At 43.9% G+C, this 23,184-nt stretch overlaps 1 protein-coding gene across 3 annotated transcripts in view; it reads right to left on the bottom strand.

The window, feature by feature from the left end:
* The window catches only part of LOC124804854 (discoidin domain-containing receptor 2-like), a 923,862-nt gene that overhangs the window by 136,820 nt on the left and 763,858 nt on the right, over positions 1-23,184 (bottom strand). For all 3 annotated transcript variants that reach the window (XM_047240882.1, XM_047240630.1, XM_047265604.1), the window contains one exon: positions 230-645. In XM_047240882.1, the coding sequence (XP_047096838.1) occupies positions 230-645 (416 nt within the window). The remainder of the gene's footprint in view (positions 1-229; positions 646-23,184) is intronic.

The raw sequence follows: 23,184 nt of genomic DNA on the forward strand, positions 1-23,184 counted from the left end.
CCCTCGCTGTATCAACGCCGGTTCATATCTATTTAGGAACACGCATGTAAAAGACAGGCCGTATCAAACAAGTCGGAAGACTGATGATACAAAAAAAGAAAGGAAAAATATAAAAGGCAGTCGCGCAGCGTGTCTCCCGATTGTTGACGAAGTAACAGTAAATGCGATTATGTGTACAGTCTTACGTCATATCTTTCAAGTCGACAGCCCTCGGGAGCGATGTGCTCACCTTGAGCGCTACGGTCTTGTCGCCGTGGACGAAAGGTGCGGTGGCGGCGGAGGCGGCGGCGCCGTTGAAGGGCAGCGCGGAGGCGGCGGGCTGGGCGCCGTGGGCAGCGGCGGCTGCTGCCTTGATGCGGCGCTGCCTCAGCACGATCAGCAGGATGGCCGCCGTCAGCAGCACGATCACCGCTGACAGCGCGCCGATCACCGGCCCGATGTAGGCCGGCGCGGGGGCGGGCGCCGCAGCCGCCGAGTCCGCCGCCTCCTGGCGCGGGGGCGGCTGGTCCGCATCGCCGGAGGCGGCCCCAGCAGGAGACGGAGCGACGGGCGCTGTCGGAGGCACTTGCGGCTGTTGCACTTCGTCACGCTGTGGCGAGTCCTCCATGAGCACTTCCGCCGCCGAGAAGTTGCCTGGCACTACCACTGAAACAACAGTACGCACAGATTAGGAGTGGATACTTTCATTCAGATCTTAATCTCTGGAATGTTAACTACTGGAAGACTATCTTGTCATTCCTCTGTAGCTTATCATATAAAGTATGTTCTCACCTGCATGGAACAGCTGTTGTAGAGATACACATTAGAAAAACGGTACGCGCTTCTACTGAACCACACCCCCAATCTCGTATTCCGAAACCAATGATGATAATACAACGAATTGGATTCGCATTTTTCGAATCCAGATTGACGCCAGTGATTGTGACACATGAAAATTTTTGTGCCAGACAGGGACTCGAACGCGGATTTCTTGCTTAGCACGAGCAATCATCTTAACTACTTCGGCTCTCAGGGAATGCCTCCAGGAGCGAAACAGACTTCGTACATCATGAAGTCCAGAAAAAATTGCAGTATCTCCATTGTCTCTAGTGCCGCGAGATCAATTCCGTATAACCTGACGAGCACTTCCAGAAACGAATTCTCTGAAAATTATTTCGAGCAATTAGTTCATGAGCCCACTCTAACAGTAAACTGTTGGGAAAACACATTTGACGCCTTAGCGACAAATAATCCTGTGGTAATCACGAACATCAAAACGTATACAGCCATTAGTGAACACAGGATTGTCACAGCGAAACTGAATACCCGAACTCCAAAATACATCAAAAATATAAGAAAAATATAGCTATTCAAAAAAACAGATAAAAATTCGCTTGACGCTTCCTGAGAGACCATCTCCAATCCTTCCAAATTAATAGTGTAAGTGTAGACCAGATGTGGTTTGAATTCAAAGAAATACTATCGACAGCAGTTGAGAGTCTTGTACCAAATAAATTAACAAACGACGGATCTGATCCCCCGCGGTGCACAAACCGGTCAGAACACTGTTGCACAAACAATCAGGTGTGGCTTGAATTCAAAAAAATACTATCGACAGCAAGTGAGAGATCTACACTAAAGCCAAAGAAACTGGTAGACCTGCCTAATATCGTGTAGGACCTCGGCGAGAAGCGCCGCAGCACCATGTGGCATGGACTCGACAATGTCTGAAGCGGTGCTGCAGAGCTGTCCATAAATCCATAAGAGTATGAGGGGGTGGAGATCTCTTCTAAGCAGCACGTTGCAAGGCATCCCAGATATGCTCAATAATGTTCATGTCTGGGGAATTCGGTGGCCAGCTGAAGTGTTTAAACTCAGAAGAGTGTTCCTGGAGCCATTCTGTAGCAATTCTGGACGTGTAGAGTGTCGCATTCTCCTGCTGGAATTGTCCAAGTCCATCGGAATGCACAATGGACATGAATAGATACAGGTGATCAGACAAGATGCTTATGTACGTGTCACCTGTCAGAGACGTATCTAGACTATCAGGGGTCCCATATAACTCCAACTGCACACGCCTCTTACCATTACAGAGCCTCCACCAGCTTGAACAGACCTCTGCTGATACGCAGGGTCCATATATATTCATGAAGTTGTCTCCATACCCGTGCACAACCATCCGCTCGACACAATTTGAAACGAGACTCGTCCGATAAGGCAACAAGTTTCCAGTCATCAACAGTCCATTGTCGGTGTTGACGGGTCCAGGCGACGCGTAAAGCTTTGTGTCCTGCAGTCATCAACAGTACACGAGTGAACCTTCAGCTCTGAAAGCCCATGTCGATGATGTTTCGTTGAATGTTTAGCACGCTGAGCCGGCCGAAGTGGCCGTGCGGTTAAAGGCGCTGCAGTCTGGAACCGCAAGACCGCTACGGTCGCAGGTTCGAATCCTGCCTCGGGCATGGATGTTTGTGATGTCCTTAGGTTAGTTAGGTTTAACTAGTTCTAAGTTCTAGGGGACTAATGACCTCAGCAGTTGAATCCCATAGTGCTCAGAGCCATTTGAACCATTTTTTTTAGCACGCTGACACTTGTTGATGACCCAGCATTGAAATCTGCAGCAATTTGCGGAAGATTTGCACTTCTGTCACGTTGAACGATTCTGTTCAATCGTCGTTGGCACCGTTCTTGCAGGATCTTTTCCCAGCCGCAGCGATGACGGAGATTTAATGTTTTACCGGACTCCTGACATTCACGGTATACTCGTGAAAAGGTCGTACGGGAAAATCCGCACTTCATCGCTACCTCAGAGATGCTCTGTCCCATCGCTCGTGCGCCGATTATATCACCACGTTCAGACTCACTTAAATCTTGATAACCTGCCATTGTAGCAGCAGTAACCGATCTAACAACTGCACCAGACACTATTCTTTTACATAGGCATTCCCGATCACAGCGCCGTATTCTGACTGTTTACATATCTCTGTATTTGAATACGCATACCTGTACCAGTTTCTTTGGCTCTTCAGTGTCTATCAAATGAATTAACAAACGACGGAGCTGATCCACTGTAGTACACAAAACAGATCAGAACATTGTTGCAAAAACAACGAAAAAAGCATGCCAAATTTAAACGAACGCAAAATTCCCAAGATTGGCAACATTTTACAGAAGCTCGAAATTTAGCGCAGACTTCAACGTGAGATGATTACAACAGTTCCCTTGACGAAACTTTGTCTCGAAACTTGGCAGAAAATTCAAACAGATTCTGGTCGTACATAAAGCATGCTAGCGTCAAGACGCAATCAGTGCCTTCTCTGAGCGATACCAATGGAAATACTATCGATGACAGTGCTGCTAAAGAAGAGTTACTAAACACAGCCTTCTGAAATTCCTTCACCAAAGAAGACGAAGTGAATATTCCAGAATTCGAATCAAGAACAGCTGCCAACATGAGAAATTTATAAGTAGATGTCTTCGGAGTAGTGAAGCATCTTAAATCACTTAACAAAAGCAAGACTTCCGGCCCAGATTGTACGCCAATTAGGTTCCTTTCAGAGTATGCTGATGCCATAGCTCCATACTTAACAATCATATACAACCACTCGCTCGACGGAAGATCCGTACCCAATGACTGGAAAGTTGCACAGGTCAGGCCAATCTTCAAGAAAGGCAATTAGACTAATCAATAAATTACAGGCACATATCATTAACGTCGATATGCAGCAGGATTTTGGAACATTATGAATTACCTCGAAGAGAAAGGTCTCTTGACACATAGTCAACACGGATTTAGAAAACATCGTTCTTTAGTCACACGAAGTGCGGGGTGCTATCGACACGGGATTTCAAATTTATTCTGTATTTCTAGATTTCCAGAAGGCTTTTGACTCCGTACCTCACAAGCAGTTAGTAAACAGATTGCGTGCTTTTGGAATATCCTCTCAGTTACGTCATTGGATTCATGATTTCCTGTCAGAGAGGTCACAGTTCGCAGTAACTGACGAAAACTCATCGAACAAAACAGAAGTGATTTCTGAATTTCCCAAGGTAGTGTTATAGGCCCTCTGCTGTTCCTCATCTATACAAGCGATTTAGGAGGCAATCCTAGCATCTCTCTCAGATTGTTTGCAGATGATGCTGTCGTTTATCCTCCAGTATAGTCATCAGAAGCTCAAAACATATTGCAAAACGATTAAGGTACGATATCTGTATGGTGCGAATATTGGCAACTGACCCTAAATAATGAGAAATGTGAGGTCATCCACCAGAGTGCTAAAAGGAATACTAAACTTCGGTTACACTATAAATCAATCAAATATAAAGGCCACAAATTCAATTAAATTCCCAGGAATTACGATAACGAAATACTTAAATTACAAATAACATATAGAAAATGTTGTGGGGAAGGCGAAACAGAGACTATGTTTCATTGGCAGAACACTTAGTAGATCTATTAAAGAGACTGCCTACACTAACCTTGTCCGTACTCTTTTGGAGTACTGCAGCGCTGTGTGCGATACTTACCAGCTAGGATTAACAGAGTACAATGAGAAAGTTCAAAGAGCAGCAGAACGTTTTGTACTATCGAGAAATAGGGAAGAGAGCGTCACTGACATGATACAGGATTTGGGGTGCACATCATTTAAATAAAGGCGTTTCTCGGTGGCACGATCTTCTCACGCAATTTCAGTCACCAACTTTCTCCTCTGAATGCGAAAATATTTTGTCAACGCTGGTCTACACAGGGAGAAACGAGTTCACAATGAAAAAAGGGAAATCAGAGATCGCTCCTAAAGATATAGGTATTCTTTCTTTCCGAGCGCTTTTCGAGCGTGTGAAGTTAGTGTGAAAGTTGTTTGATGAGCCCTACGTCAGGCACTGAAGTGTGATTTGCAGACTAGATGTAGAAGTATAACGGTAAAGATGCCGATACAGTTAGTTTGTGTCATATCTTGGGTCTACTCATCTCTGCCGGACCGGAGCCCATAGGTGATGTGGGGGGGGGGGGGGGGGGAGTTGTTGTTGTTGTTGTTGCGGTCTTCAGTCCTGAGACTGGTTTGATGCAGCTCTCCATGCTACTCTATCCTGCGCAAGCTTCTTCATCTCACAGTACCTACTGCAGCCTACATCCTTCTGAATCTGCTTAGTTTAATCACCTCTTGGTCTCCCTCTACGATTTTTACCCTCCACGCTGCCCTCCAGTACTAAATTGGTGACCCCTTGATGCCGCAGAACATGTCCTACCAACCGATCCCTTCTTCTAGTCAAGTTGTGCCACAAACTCCTCTTCTCCCCAATTCTATTCAATACGTCCACATTAGTTATGTGATCTACCCTTCTAATCTTCAGCATTCTTCTGTAGCACCACATTTCGAAAGCTTCTATTCTCTTCTTGTCTAAACTATTTATCGTCCACTTTTCACTTCCATACATGGCGGGGGGGGGGGGGGGGGGGGGGAGTAGTGTCATCCAAATATAGGGGCGTTTGGCGCCTGCCGACTTGACCCACGGCAGTTGATATGAGGGAGGTAGCAGAGTGAGTCGCAGGCGAGCGCGGTGTGCACAATCACGCATCGGGGCTGGAAATCGGTCTCAAACATTCATAACTGTTGATTCACGTTAGTTTTGTACAAACTGGGACAACATATAGTATTTTGCGGCGACCGGACTGAATCAGAAAAGCAATGACTAACTGTAATAAGTGTTGCGGCATCGTGTGAATTCTAACGTGCTATGAATGAACTTTAGACGTTTGCTATGAACTTATAGTGTAATATGTCTGTCTCTGTAGCCGAGTGGTTAGCAAATCTGAGTCTCATGCGGGCGTTCTGTGTTCAATTTCCGGTACTGCCAGAGATTGTTCTTTGGTGGGAGGAATGGAATGTGGTGCACTCAGGCTCGTGATGCCGACTGATGTGCAATTTGAATGAGACGTAACGGTTCCGAGATCTCAAAAGTTGACAACAGCCGGGAGAGCGGTGTGCTGACCTCATGTCTTTCCTTACTGCATCTGCATGACGCCGTGTGGCGATGGATGACATGACGGCTGGTCGACAAAGCGTGGACTACAGCGCCTGATCGCAGAGTCTAGATTGATTTAGTTTTATAGTATACTACAGTGCCTCGTACAAACTGTTCTGATTTCAAGTCACCTTTTACATTTTTTTAAATGTGTTACTGACTTACTTATGCGGAGTTATGTAAGAGTTTGATAGGACACGTATCACTTAGGCACACGGTTAGGAACATTATTACCGTGATACGTGTGTCTTGGGAGTGAAGCTATCTACCAGTGCCGTCAAAATCAAGATCTGATGCCAAGTCAATATGACAACAAACTAAAGAGGCCAATATTAAAGAACCAAAATTAATCTAAAACCGGCACGGAGCGTTACACACGGCTTCCTACGACAGGACTGAAACGCCATATCTTCAAATGCAACTACTATGGATGAGGAGCGATCTTGGAAACAACCGTTGCAAAAAAAAAAAAAAAAACAAAAATAATTCATAGGTGAATTACTATGGGTGAAAAACGGAACTAAAAGCAATGGTCGTGCATACATCTAGGGAAGAAACGAAGAAGAAAAAAAGAAGAGAGAAGATGACGATGGACTACATGATGAACACACAGTGAAGAATCAGATATAACATGACCGCACGTAGCAGTCACTATTAGCAGAAAAAGAGAAGTGTGTCTGTTGGAAGTGCTATACGCGTGTAATTAGAATCGCTGGTAGGCGATTATGTATTTGGAATAGCTGCATTAGGCGATAATAGTGCCATCATTGCTTGCTACTATCAGTTTAATAAATCACAGCTGCAAAATACTAACGCGAATTCTTTACAGAAGAATGGAAAAACTGGTAGAAGCCGACCTCGGGGAAGATCAGTTTGGATTCCGTAGAAATGTTGGAACACGTGAGGCAATACTGACCCTACCACTTACCTTAGAAGAAAGATTAAGGAAAGGCAAACCTACGTTACTAGCATTTGTAGACTTAGAGAAAGCTTTTGACAATGTTGATTGGAATACTCTCTTTTAAATTCTGAAGGTGGCAAGGGTAAAATACAGGGAGCGAAAGGCTATTTACAATTTGTACAGAAAGCAGATGGCAGTTACAAGAATCGAGGGGTATGAAAGGGAAGCAGTGGTTGGGAAGGGAGTAATACTGGGTTGTAGCCTATCCCCGATGTTATTCAATCTGTATATTGAGCAAGCAGTAAAGGAAACAAAAGAAAAGTTCGGAGTAGGTATTAAAATCCATGGAGAAGAAAAAATATAACTTTGAGGTTCGCCGATGACATTGTAATTCTGTCAGAGACAGCAAAGGACTTGGAAGAGAAGTTGAAGGGAATGGACAGTGTCTTGAAAGGCGGGTATAAAATGAACATCAACAAAAGCAATCCCGGGTTCGATTCCCGGCGGGGTCAGGGATTTTCTCTGCCTCGTGATGACTGGGTTTGTGTGATGTCCTTAGGTTAGTTAGGTTTAAGTAGTTCTAAGTTCTAGGGGACTGATGACCATAGATGTTAAGTCCCATAGTGCTCAGAGCCATTTGAACCATTTTTTGAACAAAAGCAAAACGAGGATAATGGAATGTAGTCGAATTAAGTCGGGTGATGCTGAGGGAATTAGATTAGGAAATGAGACACTTAAAGTAATAAAGGAGTTCTGCTATTTGGGGAGCAAAATAACTAATGATGGTCGAAGCTGAGAGGATATAAAATGTAGACTGGCAATGGCAAGGAAAGCGTTTCTGAAGAAGAAAAATTTGTTAACTTCGATTAAATGCCAGGAAGTCGTTTCTGAAAGTATTTGTATGGAGTGTAGCCATGTATGGAAGTGAAACATGGACGATAAATAGTTTAGACAAGAAGAGAATAGCAGCTCTCGAAATGTGGTGCTACAGAAGAATGCTGAAGATTAAATGGGTAGATCACATAACTAATGATGAGGTATTGAATAGACTTGGGAAGAAGAGGAGTTTGTGGCACAACTTGACTAGAAGAAGGGATCGGTTGGTAGGACATGTTCTGAGGCATCAAGGGATCACCAATTTAGTACTGGAGGGCAGCGTGGAGGGTAATAATCGTAGAGGGAGACCAAGAGATGAATACACTAAGCAGATTCAGAAGGATGTAGGCTGCAGTAGGTACTGGGAGATGAAGAGGCTTGCACAGGATGGAGTAGCATGGAGAGCTGCATCAAAGCAGTCTCAGGACTGAAGACCACAACAACAACAACAACATTGCTTGTGAAGAAATTTGGTGTAATGAATATATATAATAAGTTACGTTTATTGCGTAATATCTCAGACAGTTCATCTTGGTAGCTGCGCGGCCAGGGCCGAGGATTGCCAAGCGACGGTGCCCGGCTGGATCGGAGATTTTAACCTCTACGGGACTTGGTGTCGTGTTGTCCTTACGTTCGCATCGTCATAACTGACATGCAGCTGTTGTGATGCCTCAATGGGCACGTCCCGAAAGTCAACAAACTGAACAAAAGAAAATCTCGGACAAGTGTTTGTGAGCATAGGACAGTAAATAGAAACCTTTAATACTGATAAATGAAATTAAAGATGAGAACATGTCAGATTGGGAGGAGGATCAAATGGGCAATTTAAGTAAAACGGAATTTCCGCTAGCAGACAGAACCCGGGACTCAAGCGCAGGAAACGTGACCGCACGGCATATTGTAAGACAGGAAGAATTAGGGGAAAGTCAAGATGACAGCGAGGTCGAGTGTACAGAACCGCCAAAGACAGGATTAGGAAATAATTTGGCTTCACTGAACATGAGGGCACCAATCAATTTATCAACTGAAGAAAGATTCGACAGGCATGCAATTGATACAAGCTAACCGCCAATGCTGTCAAAATCAAGATTTCGATGCCAAACCAATACGACAGCAAACTACAGAAGCCACCGTTCAAGAACCAACGTTAATGTAAACCTTACGTGGGGCTTTACAAAGAAAGGCAATGTGAGTGTTGTGGGAGCCATCCTTATCTTGCGTAATGTATTGTAAAACCATTCTTGAGGGTCTTTACGTGGGCCACGATAACATATCCCGAAAATGTTGTACGGCAGCATTGCAGCTACACGAATTGCAGCCATGTACTACGACATTACCCGCCATCATTTCCGATAATGTTTACGGCAATAGATTTCCGGGTCACGGAGGCACACTAATGTCACAAAACGGTCAAACGCGAGCTGGTGGAAGTGCGTGCGGTTCTACTGCTTTTACATCCCAAAAGGAACAAAGAATTAAGACGAGAAATGAGGCTTTGCGGGTGGCTTCTTTTTTAAGTAAGCGGTATGATTTAAAAAAAATCTAATAAACTGTTGGTGAATACATACCTTTCTCCATAATTTTACCAGAATATCGAAATACGGTTTCGAATATCTCATACAAGCAACTGATCGATGAACTGCTAAAACAGATGGAAGTATGAGAGAGTGTGTATCAGTTATAACATGAGTGGCGTTCACACTCCGGTTTATAGCTACAGATGACTTGTAAAGTTTTACTTGCCTCCTTAGAGTGAATGATTTATCAATAAGCCTATTGGTGCAGCAAGTATGCAGTGCTTAGCTGGAAGACTCGAAAGATTTAATTATTATAAATTTGAAATAAGAATAAAATTTTTATTTATATTTTCTGTTTTTTTTTTCATCAGCACACGAAAACACATGAGATACAGCTTACCCAAAATCAAGCATGAGTCCGACTTCATCGGCAACTTATTTTTCAGAATGCGATCTTTGTATACATTTCTTCGAAGTCCCTTGTTTCTTGTCGCAAATTAATCGCATGTATGAAATTATAGTTCTCTCGTTTGTCCACCTCTCCACTGCTGTACATAACAAACTTGGGGCGACGAACAACTAACAAAACAGGTGGCTATATGACCTCTCAGACTTTCGAACAAAACCGAAGCAACATTGTTTTCGCTCAAACAAGTGATTGCTACGCTGTCGCTGATAGAAGCAGGAAACAAAGGAGTGAAAAGGAAACATCTACAGACAGGACATCGGCAATACGTCGGCAATTAGATGCGACAGCTTGCAACATCAGAAATACTGCCCAACCATACCGTAAAATTACCGTGTATTGCAGCCGCATTACAGGAATGTTAACGGCAACGCTATTGCGGCCAAATATTGCCGGAAAATATGGCCTGTGTAAATGCACCTCAGGCAACGTGGAGTATATTTGGCTGCATCCAATACGTAACCTATGTTGTCAGGGCGACGAAGAAGAAGAAGAAGAAGAAGAAGAAGAAGATGTTGCTGGCGATAACTGTGGAACACGAGGTTCATTGGAGTGCTGGTTATATGTACGAGTGAAGTTCAGTAAGTAATGCAACACTTTTTTCCTCGATAAATTTCGGTGGAAAAAACACGTAATTTCTTGTGGGACATAGTGAAATATTCCCGCTTCTGCCCCTATAGTTTCATGAAGTTCCCATAGGTCGCGGCCCTGCACGTAGTCTTCAAAATACTGTCTGTACGGTGGTGCGTTTCAAGGAGAGAGCTGTCATTAAGTTTCTTTTGGTGGAAAAACAGACCATCGCAAACGTTCATAGGCGCTTCGTGTCGTGCTGTGATATGCAGATGATTAGCTTTTCAGAGCATTCACACATGGTTAGCGCCGCGCCGGTGGCGACACCTACAACGTGCTGACATGAGGAAAGTTTCCAACCGATTTCTCGTACACAAACTGCAGTTGACCGGCGTTGCCTGGTGAAACGTTGTTGTGATGCCTCGTGTAAGCAGGAGAAATGTGTACCATCAAGTTTCCGACTCTGATAACGGTCGGATTGCCATTTATCGTATCGCGACATTGCTGCTCGCGTTGGTCGAGATCCAATGACTGTTAGCAGAATATGGAATCAGTGGGTTCAGGAGGGTAATACGGAACGCCCTGCTGGATCCCAACGGCCTCGTATCACTAGCAGTCGAGATGAGAGGCACCTTATGCGCATGGCTGTAACGGATCGTGCAGCCACGTCTCGATCCCTGAATCAACAGATGGGGACGTTAGAAAGACAACAGCCATCTGTACGAACAGTTCGACGACGTTTGCAGCAGCATGGACTATCAGCTAGGAGACCATGGCTGCAGTTACCCTTGACGCTGAATCACAGACAGGAGCGCCTGTACTCAACGACGAACCCGGGTGCACGAATGGCAAAAAGTCATTTTTTCGGATGAATCCAGGTTCTGTTTACAGCATCATGATGGTCGCATTCGTGTTTGGCGTCATCGCGGTGAACGCACATTGGAAGCGTGTATTTGTCATCGCAATACTGGCGTATCACTCGGCATGATGGTATGGGGTGCCATTGGTTACACGTCTCGGTCACTTCTTGTTCGCATTGACGGCACTTTGAACAGTGGACGTTACATTTCAGATGTGTTACGATCCGTAGGTCTACCCTTCATTCGATCCCTGCGAAACCCTACATTTCAGCAGGATAATGCACGACCGCATGTTGCAGGTCCTGTACGGGCCTTTCAGGCTACAGAAAATGTTCGATTTCTGCCCTGGCCAGCACATTCTCCAGCTCTCTCACCAATTGAAAACGTCTGGTCAATGGTGGCCGAGCAACTGGCCCGTCACAATACACCAGTCACTACTCTTGATGAACTGTGGTATGGTGTTGAAGCTGCGTGGGCAGCTGTACCTGTACACGCCATCCAAGCTCTGTTTGACTCAATGCCCAGGCGTATCAAGGCCGTTATTGCGGCCAGAGGTGGTTGTTCTGGGTACTGGTTTCTCAGGATCTATGCACCAAAGTTGCGTGAAAATGTAATCTCATGTCAGTTCTAATATAATATATTTCTCCAATGAATACCCGTTTATCATCTGCATTTCTTCTTGGTGTAGCAATTTTAATGGCCAATAGTGTACTTTGTATATGTACCTCATCGTAATAAGATGCTATACATGTGTACCGTGCGTAGCACGTTAGAGCTATTCTCGTAGTACGATGGTGCGCGAAGCTCTTGGCGGTGCCTAAGGCATCCGGATCAATAGAACAAAACCAACAGCACGGCACAGCAGGGCACACGCTCGTTTACCCGGAGGCACGCTGCCACGGCGGATAAATCAGGTTCCGCAGAGTATCGAGTTTGTTTCGGGCGCGCGCGCGCGGGCGGTTTCGCCTTGCTTGCTTCGTTCGCCAGTTCTCGGTTTGCCAGGGCGAGATTTCGCTCTGTATTTGATGCACGTAATCTGGTAAGTGGGTGGGGAGGACGTGGCGCGCGGTCGCCGACCGGAAGGGAGGAAGGAAGGAATACAGATTAAAGGCCCGCAACGGCATGCCGTGGCTAATGTACAGAGCCGAGTTGGGCGGGGAGGGCACAAGGCGCTCAGGAGACGCGACGACTGCCGCCGGGAAGGATATTTAAATCACCCGGCTCACTTTCTGACAACTTTTATAAATACGATAAGGCACCGGCACCGCTGGCGAATTTCCGTTACATTCTTCTTTTCTGAAGCGCGGGGATTAAATTAAAACAAATCTCGGTGGTGTAGCGGGGAATGAGGAACGACGGCTGCTCCGAACGTGAAATGGAAAGCGAGATCGAAAGCGAGACAGATTTTAAATGTCAGGGAGGGAGATATGCAAAACACCGCTATAGCGCCAGTAGATAAAAAAGAAACGGGTCGGTACAGGAAATATGCAGAACGTATCGTTTGCATATTTCGTTCGCCTTATTCTTGAGCCAATTTCATTTTCGGCTGATGGTATTGCATGTCTCACTTGTTCGGAAGAGCAGGAATAAGATCTCAGGTATTCTGTCTGGAATTTCATAAGGAAGAACATATTTACACAGTCATAAAATCAGACCAATTGTTCGCGAAAAATGCAACTAAGAACACATTAGGTACTTTGTTAATAGATGGGTGAACTATTAATGGTTCACTCTAATAGTGAGTAGACTGTCGGCGCGGTGGCTGACGGGAGTAGCGTAGATGGCTTACGATTTTGAACTGATACTCACTCACTTCCGGTCACTACAGCTTTTAATCTGTATGCAAGAAATATCTTTATTGAAACTATCAATAAAGTTAAACCTTTTAGAATATTTCAGTGACATTTAACATTGCGTTATACATTTTCTTTCATTTACACATACGCAGCCGTTCTGAGCACAACATCGTCTGCTAACTAAGGTTGACTAGATTTACTGTGCTGTAAAAGCTGTCGATGCCAACCGAGGCCATTCGACTTTTATAGACAAAGCTGTTGCAGTCGACCAGAGGGCCGAGATTCTCCTTAAAGTGAATAACTTATACTCCTATAACCGAAATCGCTAACGCACTTCATTAACGTGGCGCTTATCTCTAAGGTACCGTTTCGAGTGCTGGAGGAGCAAGAATGTTTTCATTTTCTTTGGTGGTATTAAGTTTCTTGATCACCAGAACACGTGCGAGTGACCTGAGTTAAATTCCACATCTCTCCGTAGATTCTCGTGGGGCGAGAGCATGTGACACTTTTGATGATGAACCGTTGTTTGGATGAGAGTATTAAACTTCGAGGCCTCCTAGGAGGTAGTCGGGAGGAGTGGGCTATAAGCCGGCATTGGATTCACCTCCTTCCTTCATTCCCATCAATATGTACAACATACTACACAATAATTTTACAAACCTGACGTGTCACATACAAGCCACTGATGAGGACGAAGATGTGGAGTACAAATGGAAAACTTTCTGAAGTATCGTTCATTATGCCTTAGACAAGAATGTTCCAATCTAGGTCTTAAGGGATGGGAAAAGCCCACCGTGGCTTAATAGTCGTGCTAGAAAACGGTTCCGTGACAAAGAGAGCTTGGTCACAGGTTCAAGAGAAGTCAAAACCAAGCTGACAAACAAAAGCTGAACGAAGCGAAAATGAGCTTAAGAAGAGCACTAAGACAAGCGTTCATTGAATCTGAAAGTAAAATTTTGTCAACCGATTTCAGTAAAAACCCTAACAGGTTTTGTTGTATGTATGTAAAATTAGTAAGCGGTTCAAAATCTTCTATTCATTCACTCAGTGACTATACTGGCAGGGAAACGAAAAGTGATAAGAGAGAAGGCCGAAATACTGAACTCGGTCTCCGGAAATTGTTTCAGTGTGGAAGATCGCAACACGCTCCCTCCTTTCAGTCATCATACGGACGTTGAAATAGCAGTTATTGAGATGACCAATCGCTGAAAAGAAAAGCAACTACAATTTCCTAGTACTGGGAAAACATCAGGGCCAGATGAGATACCTATAGGAATCTACAAAGATTATGCGAAAGAACTTGCCCCCCTTTTTGCGGGAGATTATCGCAGAAAGCTGGACCGACGAAGAGTACCTGGCGACTGGAAAAACGCGCATGTCATTCTTGTTTTCAAGAAGGGTCAGAGGACAGATGCACGTAATTACAGACTTATATCATTGACGTCAGTCTGTTGTGGAATTATGGAACACGTTTTATGCTCAAGAATTGTGACGTTTCTGGAGAACGAAGATCTCCTCTATAAAAACCAACATGGATTCCGCAAACAGAGATCTTGAGAAACTCAGCTCTCTCTGTTCCTCTATGAGATCCATAGCGCTATACACAACGGTGCATAGATTGATGTTGTGTACTTGACTTCAGGAAGGCATTTGACAACGGCCCACATTGCAGTTAGTGAAAAAAATGCAGTCTTACCGAGTATAGGACCAGATTTGTGACGGGATTCAAGACCTCCTTGCTGACAGAACTCAACATGGCGCCCTTAACGAAACAAAATCGACAAAGAGTCGTTGTGCATTATGGAGAGGTTTATTACTGAAATTTCGAGAGAACGTTTTTCAGGAAGAGCCGAGCAACATATTACTCCCTCATACAATGATCACGACGAGAAAATTCGAGAAATTCGAGCAAATACAGAGGGTTACCGACAATCTAAATTCGTGAGTGGAACAGGGTAGGGGAGATCAGTTGGTGGTATCAGAAGTACCCTCCGCCACACACCGTTAGGTGTATCGTGGAGTATGATGTAGATTTAGATGCTCACATCTTGGCTGGATTACCTCAGTTTATTTACCAGCTATATCTCATTTACGTGGTCATCCAATACCAGCCTACTAAAAAGCAAATTGTTGAGTATAAATTACGAGCAACATCCACGCATGGGCATGTAACAAGATCATAATTCTTCTGGTATGATACCTTACCGAGTGCAGAAGCTACCACTTCGACCAGAGGTATCTCTCCAGCGTAACCAGCGACTGCCACATAGTTTCCTGCGAGATGCTTAATCCTTGTCGGTACTAGCTATTTTCGTCGCTAGTGACCTAGTAGCGTCGATTCCTAGGCCGTCATAAAGTTGGGGCACTTTCATCTGAAACACTAGATTCAACAAACTTGGAAATTCATACCTGTCAGAATTGGCTAACAGGCAGACTTAAATAGGCTCACCATACAAAATATTGGCCGCCCCCCTTAAAAGACCAAACTGGTCGCTTTGGAGACCTGTTGCTGATGCAGAACTGGAACCAGCTGGCCATATGACCCTACATCGCTGACGTTAAGTCGTAGCAGTGAAATGACCCATATATCAATTGAATAGAATCGGTGCAGTCAGAAGAGTCGACATGAAGACAATGCAGAATGGCGTAAAGTAGCTATCGTGTTAGGACGTGCTCATGAATGAAGTTGCCCAACTTAGTGGTCTATCCAACTTCTCTACAAGAAATGGTGTATGACTCGCAGACATGTAGCGGAGGTGGTAAAAATGTCCTAACCGACAGGGGCCGGACTGTAAAGCCTTGTCAGTGACAATCGGTTTCAAACCCGACACGAAAAGCTGCTGTCGGTGAACGCAAGACAATCTCAATCAGTCCCCGAGCGTACATTGCTAAGAGGCCTGCTTGGAATGGGCATGTGCAGCCGGTCTCTCGGGAAAGTCCACTGCTAACAGCGGCGCACATAGCTGCAGTGTCCGCCCCCGGTAGCTGAGTGGGCGCCGGCACGCTAACTCAGCGTGTTCGGTCAGAGGGTTAGATGCCCTCTGTAGTAAAAAAACTGAGTTAATGGATCAACGACGAATTGTAACGAGTGTCTTGCGACGTCCGCCCCGAGAAGATTCAACGAACAAAAACGAACAAAATGAGATTAAAAAAAATAGTGGTCAGCGCGACGGACTGTCAATCCTAAGGGCCCGGGTTCGATTCCCGGCTGGGTCGGAGATTTTGCCGCTCAGGGATTGGGTGTTGTGATGTCCTAATCATCATCATTTCATCCCCATCGACGTCAAGTCGCCGAAGTGGCGTCAAATCGAAAGACTTGCACCAGGCGAGCGGTCTACCCGACGGGAGGCACTCGTCACACGCCATAATAATAATAACTGGAGTCCTCGATGGGCCAGACAGCATAGAACAGAAACTGTACAGCAGCTGACTGGACGCTTGTAATGTGGTTCAACGCGTAATGACATTGCGATTTTTGTCTCGTTTGAAGCGACGAACTGTCTGGGCAATTAAAAAGGGTCTGTGACAAGGATGCAGTCTTCTTCCCCTCCTGTTCAATCTGTAGACTGAAGAAGCAATGAAAGATAGGTTGAGGAGTGGCATTAGCATTCAGGTTGAAAGAATGTCAGTGACGAGGTCCGCTGATGACATTGCTTTTCCTGGGTGAAAGAGGAATGAAAAGTATAATGAACACACAGTGTGGACTAAGAGTAAATCGAAGAAAGATGGAAGTGATGAGCAAAAGCAGAAATCTGATTAGCAATAAACTTAACACAAAAATTGGCGACCGCAATGTAGACGACGCGAAGGAGTTCTGCTGCCTTGGAAACAAAATAACACATGACAGATGAATCAAAGAGGACATGCAAAGCAGACTAGCAGAAGAAAGAGGGTATTTCTGGCCAAAAATATTCTGCTTGAATCATTCATGTTCAAATGTGTGTGAATTCCTAAGGGACCAAACTGCTGAGGTCATCGGTCCCTACACTTACACACTACTTAAACTAACTTAAACTAGTTTATGCTAAGAACAACACACACACCCATGCCCGAGGGAGGACTCGAACCTCCGGCGGGAGAGGCCGCGCAACCCGCGACACGACGCCTCTAACAGCGCGGTCACTCCGCTCGGCGGTATCATATATCGGTCTTATTGAGGAAGAAATTTCTGAATATGTACGTTTTGAGCACAACATTGTTTGGGAGTAAATAAAGTCCTGTTGGAGAAGCCGAAAAGAGGGCACCGTAAGCGTTTAAGTGTGGTGCTGCAAAAGGATGTTGAAAATTAAGTGGACGGATAAGATAAGAAATGAGGGGGTTCTCCTCAGAATCGAGAAGGAGAGGAACATATGGAAAACACTGACAAGAAGAAGTTAAAGGATGATAGGGCACGCACTAAGACATCGAGGAATAACTTCTATGGTACTTGAGGGGCCTTTAGAGGGTAAAAAATGTTAGGGAACTTAGAAATGTTCAAATGTGTGTGAAATCTTATGGGACTTAACTGCTGAGGTTATCAGTCCCTAAGCTTACACACTACTTAAACTAAATTATCCTAAGGCAAACACACACACTCATGCCCGAGGGAGGACTGGAACCTCCGCCGGGACCAGCCGCACAGTCCATGACTGCAGCGCCTTAGACAGCTCGGCTAATAGGGAACTAAGAGACTGAAATATATTACACAACTGAGAAAACTAGATGCAAGTGACACATGGACATCAAGAGATTGGCACAGCAGAAGAATTTGTTGCAGGCCGCATAAAACCAATCAGACGACTAATGAAGAAGAACATGGGTATTCACGAAAGATATAAATCTGGAACATTGGACGGGCCTTACCCCAATCCTTCTTAACGCGGTACAGTGGTTAACATAATGTTGAATGTGGGTCGTAAAATATTACTGAGACTTGGGTAATGACATTAAACTTCATATGAGGAAGTTAACAAATGAGCTCGATATTGAGGTACTCTTTAAAAGTAATATTGATGGTGTTCCGTAGGGAACCACTTTGAAAACAGTAACATCTGAGGCCATACTGCTGCATACCATGTGTTTCTTTGTTTCTAAATTATCTGAGGGTTGCCGCATCCCAAGTTATACAACAATCAGTCCGTTCACATGGATTTTATACTTGAGTAACCATGTCATGTGATAGGCGCTTTCATAAGCAGCGTTGCATCATTACTGTTACGACGAGCTATCGACAGCCAACTGACATAATGTATACGATGCGTCTGCAAATGACAGCTGTCTCCAGCTAAGCTTGCAACTCCATCGTGTCTTTTTATTAATGAGCTGACAGTAAACACAGATTACCTACAGGAGAGTTAATGATTTCTTCAGACTTTGCCTATAGGCTTTTCAGAGCAATGTTAGTGTGGAGTCCATATGAGGAAAATACACATCCCTGCCTGATGGAGCTGTTTATAATTTACTCTAGCAGGAGTTCGTTTCCTGTGCTTCTGAGCTGCAAGTGCTCGACTGTGTAACCACCCTCATTCTGCCACAGAAACAAATGAACGTATTATATCTGTATACAACAGTAACTTAGCTCTCCTTTCAAGTGATGTACTACTTTAATATCACAGTTTTGTTTTACATTTTAAATTTGCCCTTATTTACGTATCTTTTCTTCCCCCTTCAGTGTCATTTACAGATTTTATAATAGTCATTATAATTTTTAGCAACTGACATGGTCGCTCTTGCTGTGATACAGAACAAATTGATACGTAAAACAAAAGGACTTATGCCAATTGCTATGGGAAATGCAAGCCTAGAAAAAACTAGACACAGTTTCTCAGAATATTTATTTTAATGTTAATTCCTACAAAAATATTCTACTTGCATAACTGGTGGACCAGAGACACTAAAAAGAACATTGCTGGGAAAAGATGGCTGAAATACAAACAAAAGTTTGATGGTAAATCGCAAGCAATGTACAGAAGTGTCAAGTTCTAATGAAAATGTGGAAGGTCATAGCAAATCAAAAGTTGATATCTACAGAATAAGGGAGAGTAAAAACGTATTGTGGTACTTCAATGAAAACAAATCAACAATAACTTTCGGGAAAGTTTCAGAGAAAAGAAAGAGACATCATCCTAATTTCGGTCTACCGTTGCTGCATTCCCTTTAAAGGGAGCTAATGGAATACCATACACAGGAAAGTTTATAAGAAGTAGCACACGTCCAAGTCAACCGACTATGTGTGGGTAGCTCTCCGTCGAGGAAGCCCTGTTTAGCCTGCAAAGCTATACAGATCTATTTTGACACAAGAAAGAATCTAAAACTTGTTATCATCATCCATTTAACTTTGGCGTAACAGACGCTTTAAGATGAGACAGAGTCTACATGTTGATTGGTATAATGTTAGATGAATGATCAAACCTTCACATCTTGTCACGAAGGAATGTTAAATGAACTAGAAAAATGATATCTTTAATGCAGTTTTAAGTTTTATACTGGTTGTTTAGTTGCTGGTTTTATCCCACGAAGTGGCACCGCTCAGCCTCATTTGATTCGTCTCATGAAAGAAATATTGTCAATAACATAAAACAGTTTGCTCATGGAGTTTCAAGTCAACCTATTGCTACAAAGCTCAGTATGTTTGTGATGCTCTCAGAAGGTGTCTTGCTGTTCACAGTTCTGCACTGAAGACTCAAGAGAGCCTATGCAAAAGGAATGGCAGTCAGTTCCCAGACCGCATATTAGCAGTAGTAGGGTAGTGGCGGTATCACCCCAATTTTGATATCAAACTGATATGCCAATTAATTAAATTGATTAATTAATTTTCCTCCAACCAGGCCCACCCCCAACCCTGGATGACGTCATGTGTTTTTCTCAGCCTGCATGTGGGGCCCAGACCCCCTTCCCACCGTCCCCTGCCTACCCTATAGGTGGGAAGTTCGCATTGTGGCGGGAAATATGAATTTTGGCAGGACTTTCGAATTTTGATGGTAATTTCTTTGGCCCAGGACTGTCCTGACGCCCCACCCCACCCACCACCCAGGAATTGGTGGGAAATTAAAATTGGCAGACCCTTTCTGGGACTTGAATCTGTTCCTTCTGGACGGAAAGCCCTAGTGCAGGAGAGGAAGGTTAGCTCAGTGTCAAGGACTATTCAGTCAAGGGTGGCGGCTAATGAGGGGGGAGGGGGTTTGGGGGAATGGAATATCGCTTAACAAAAGGAGAGTTGGTGTCCTCCACCGACAAATTGGTAAAATTTGGTTTTGCTTAAAGTAGTTTTTGGTAACCGTTTTATAGTTCAGGGTAAAAAATGTGTATTAATAAATAGTGAGATGCGCATTTTAAGTTAAATGATATTTATTGATTTAGATACTAAGCTATTTGTTGCTTTTGTTCTTTTGTTAAAATGTGTTTGAAATACATTGCAACCTATATTGCTACATAATTATAAAAAAAATGATTAAATATCTTGGAGTGATATATTCACTGATTTCTGAAGTCAATTTATACAGTGTAATATGATACTCTATTGGAAGGGGCTGTAGCCCCCGTAGCCCCACCCTTGCCACTGCTCCTGGTCAGCGTACTTTATTTATTTGGGTTGGGAAACTAATGTAAAGATCAGTCCCAATTACATAATAAATCATCCAGATTGGGTCTAATTATACAAAAGGACTGCATAAAATCGCAATACAGCTCAAAAATTGACGATAACATACAAGTGGTGTTACCTGGCTGGGAAAAAGTGTCACAGTACCACTCAAAACTAGTGACAGACACACTCAAACTCTACCCTTCACCTACAAGCTGGAGGGAAAATGCTGGGGTGTAAGGTATTACCTTCATTCTTGTTGGCAGGAAATATGTTCAACTGACAAAATGCTCGTGTTGGACAGAGAGGAGTTTAATAAGTGTATTACCTGTAAGCATACAGCTGAGGACAATATTTATCGTTGTTTGATGTTCCAGTTCGCTACAGATGCCTGCTCAAAAATCACGCTGCAACCCAGGTAATTGAAGTCAATGCACACTACGACAACTGATGGAAAAAATGCATCACTGTTCTAATTGCACTTCGAAATTGTCATGAAAAAACAAGCACTCTTAATGAATGGGTCATAATGAAACACATGAACTGGGGAAAATCGTCATCCCAAAAGACTGCAGAGGGGGCGGTAGTTGAATGTGTGTTCTCCTCGATGGCGCTCACAAACTTCCGAAATTCTTCTTGCATTCTCTCACCCCTCTCCTCCCTCCATCCCTCACTCCCTCCCTCCAGCCATCCATTCATCCATCCACCTGCGAGAGGGACACAGCCTTTTTCAAATGGCCAGCTGACCCGTAGAGTGCCTCGCGGCAAAAGCTGACGACATTCGCTGACCGCCTTGAGGCGACAGTCCTTCGCAACACAAATGATATATAGTTAACTAGTACCCCACCCGTAGCCTAACAGATGTCTTACGATGTCCGCCCCGAGCAGATGCAACGATCAAAATCGAACAAAGTGAGATCTAAAAAGAGAAAAAGGAAAAAAAATAAAAGGGGGTAGCGTCTTTGCTTAGTAATCAAAACATCGTCAGTCCTGGGTTCGAAACCCCCACCACTTAAATTGTGATTAATAATCAGCATTGGCGGCAGAAGACTTCCAGCAAAGAAGTCAACCTCATTCTGCCAACGGCCTTGTAAAAGGGTAGAGGAGCGGACAGAAGTTCAGGGCACTCTCTTGTCCTTGGGGTGGGAAACTGCCTATGAAGGCAGAAGAATCAGCAATGATCAACGACATGAGGATGACCACTGCATTAAAGACACATAACGTGTATCCATAGGACATGTGGCCTGTAATGTGTCGTCATGATCTCTCCATTGGCAAAAGATTCCGGAATAGTCTCCCATTCGAGTCGCTAGGAGGAGACTGCCAATGGGGAGCTGACCAATCATGAGAGAAAGATTGAATAGTCAACGGAAGGAGAATTTTCTATGAGACGGGAGGGGGGGGGGGGGTGAAATGTCAGGAGCTTGAATGTGGTAAGGAAGCTATAAAATTTAAAAAGGGGAATGCAAAGGCTCAATGTAGATGTAGTAGGGGTCAGTGAAGTGAAATGAAAAGAAGACAAGGATTTCTGGTCAGGTAAGTATAGGGTACTATCAACGGAAGCAGAAAATGGTATAAAGGGAGGAGGATTCATTATGAACAGGAACGTAAGGCAAAAAGTGCGTTCAGCGAACAGTTCAGTGATAGGCTTCTTCGTATCAGAATCGATATCAAATCAACACCGAAAACGGTAGTTGAGGTATACATGGCACACCGCAATCTGAAGATGAACATATAGAGAAAGTATAAGAGAATATTGAAAGGGTGATACAGTGCATAAACGGAGATGAAAATCTAATAACCTTGGGGGACTGGAACGCAGTTGTAGGGGAAGGAGTAGAAGAAAAGGTTACAGGAGGATATGGGCTTGGGACAAGGAATGAGAAAAGAAAAAGACTAATTGAGGTCTGCAACAAATTTCAGCTAGTAATAGCGAATACTCTGTTCATGAATCATAAGAGGAGCCGGTATACTTGGAAAAGACCGGGTGATACAGAAATATTTCAGCTACATTACATCATGATCAGACAGAGATTCCAAAATCAGATACTGGATTGTAAGGCGCACTCAGGAGCAGATATAGACTCACATCACAATAAAGTAGTGATGGAGAGTAGGCTGAAGTTCAAGAGATTTGTTAGGAAATATCAATACGCAAAGAAGTGGGATAAGGAAGTGCTAACGGATGACAAGACATGCTTGAAGTTCTCTAAGGCTATAGATACAGCAACAAGGAATAGCTCAGTAGGCAGTACAGTTGAAAAGGAATGGACATCTCTAAAAAGTGCAATCAGGGCATCTGGAAGGAAAAACATAGGTACAAAGAAGGTAACTGCGAAGAAACCACGAGTAACTAGAAGAAATACTTCCGCTGGTCAACGAAAGAAGGAAGCAAAAAAAAGGTCTGGTAAATTCAGGAATACAGAAATACAAGTCGCTGAGAAATGAAAAAAATAGGAAGTGCTGGGAAGCTAAGATGAAATGGCTCCATGAAAAATGTGAAGAAATCGAAAAAGAGATGATTGTTGGAAGGACTCACTCAGCATTTACTAACAACATTCGGTAACATTAAAAGCAAGGGCATAAATATGAAGAGTGCAACGGGGATTCCACTGTTAAATGCAGAGGAGAGAG

Source organism: Schistocerca piceifrons, chromosome 1 (assembly GCF_021461385.2).
Source record: "Schistocerca piceifrons isolate TAMUIC-IGC-003096 chromosome 1, iqSchPice1.1, whole genome shotgun sequence".
NCBI classification, from domain to species: Eukaryota; Metazoa; Arthropoda; class Insecta; order Orthoptera; family Acrididae; genus Schistocerca; species Schistocerca piceifrons.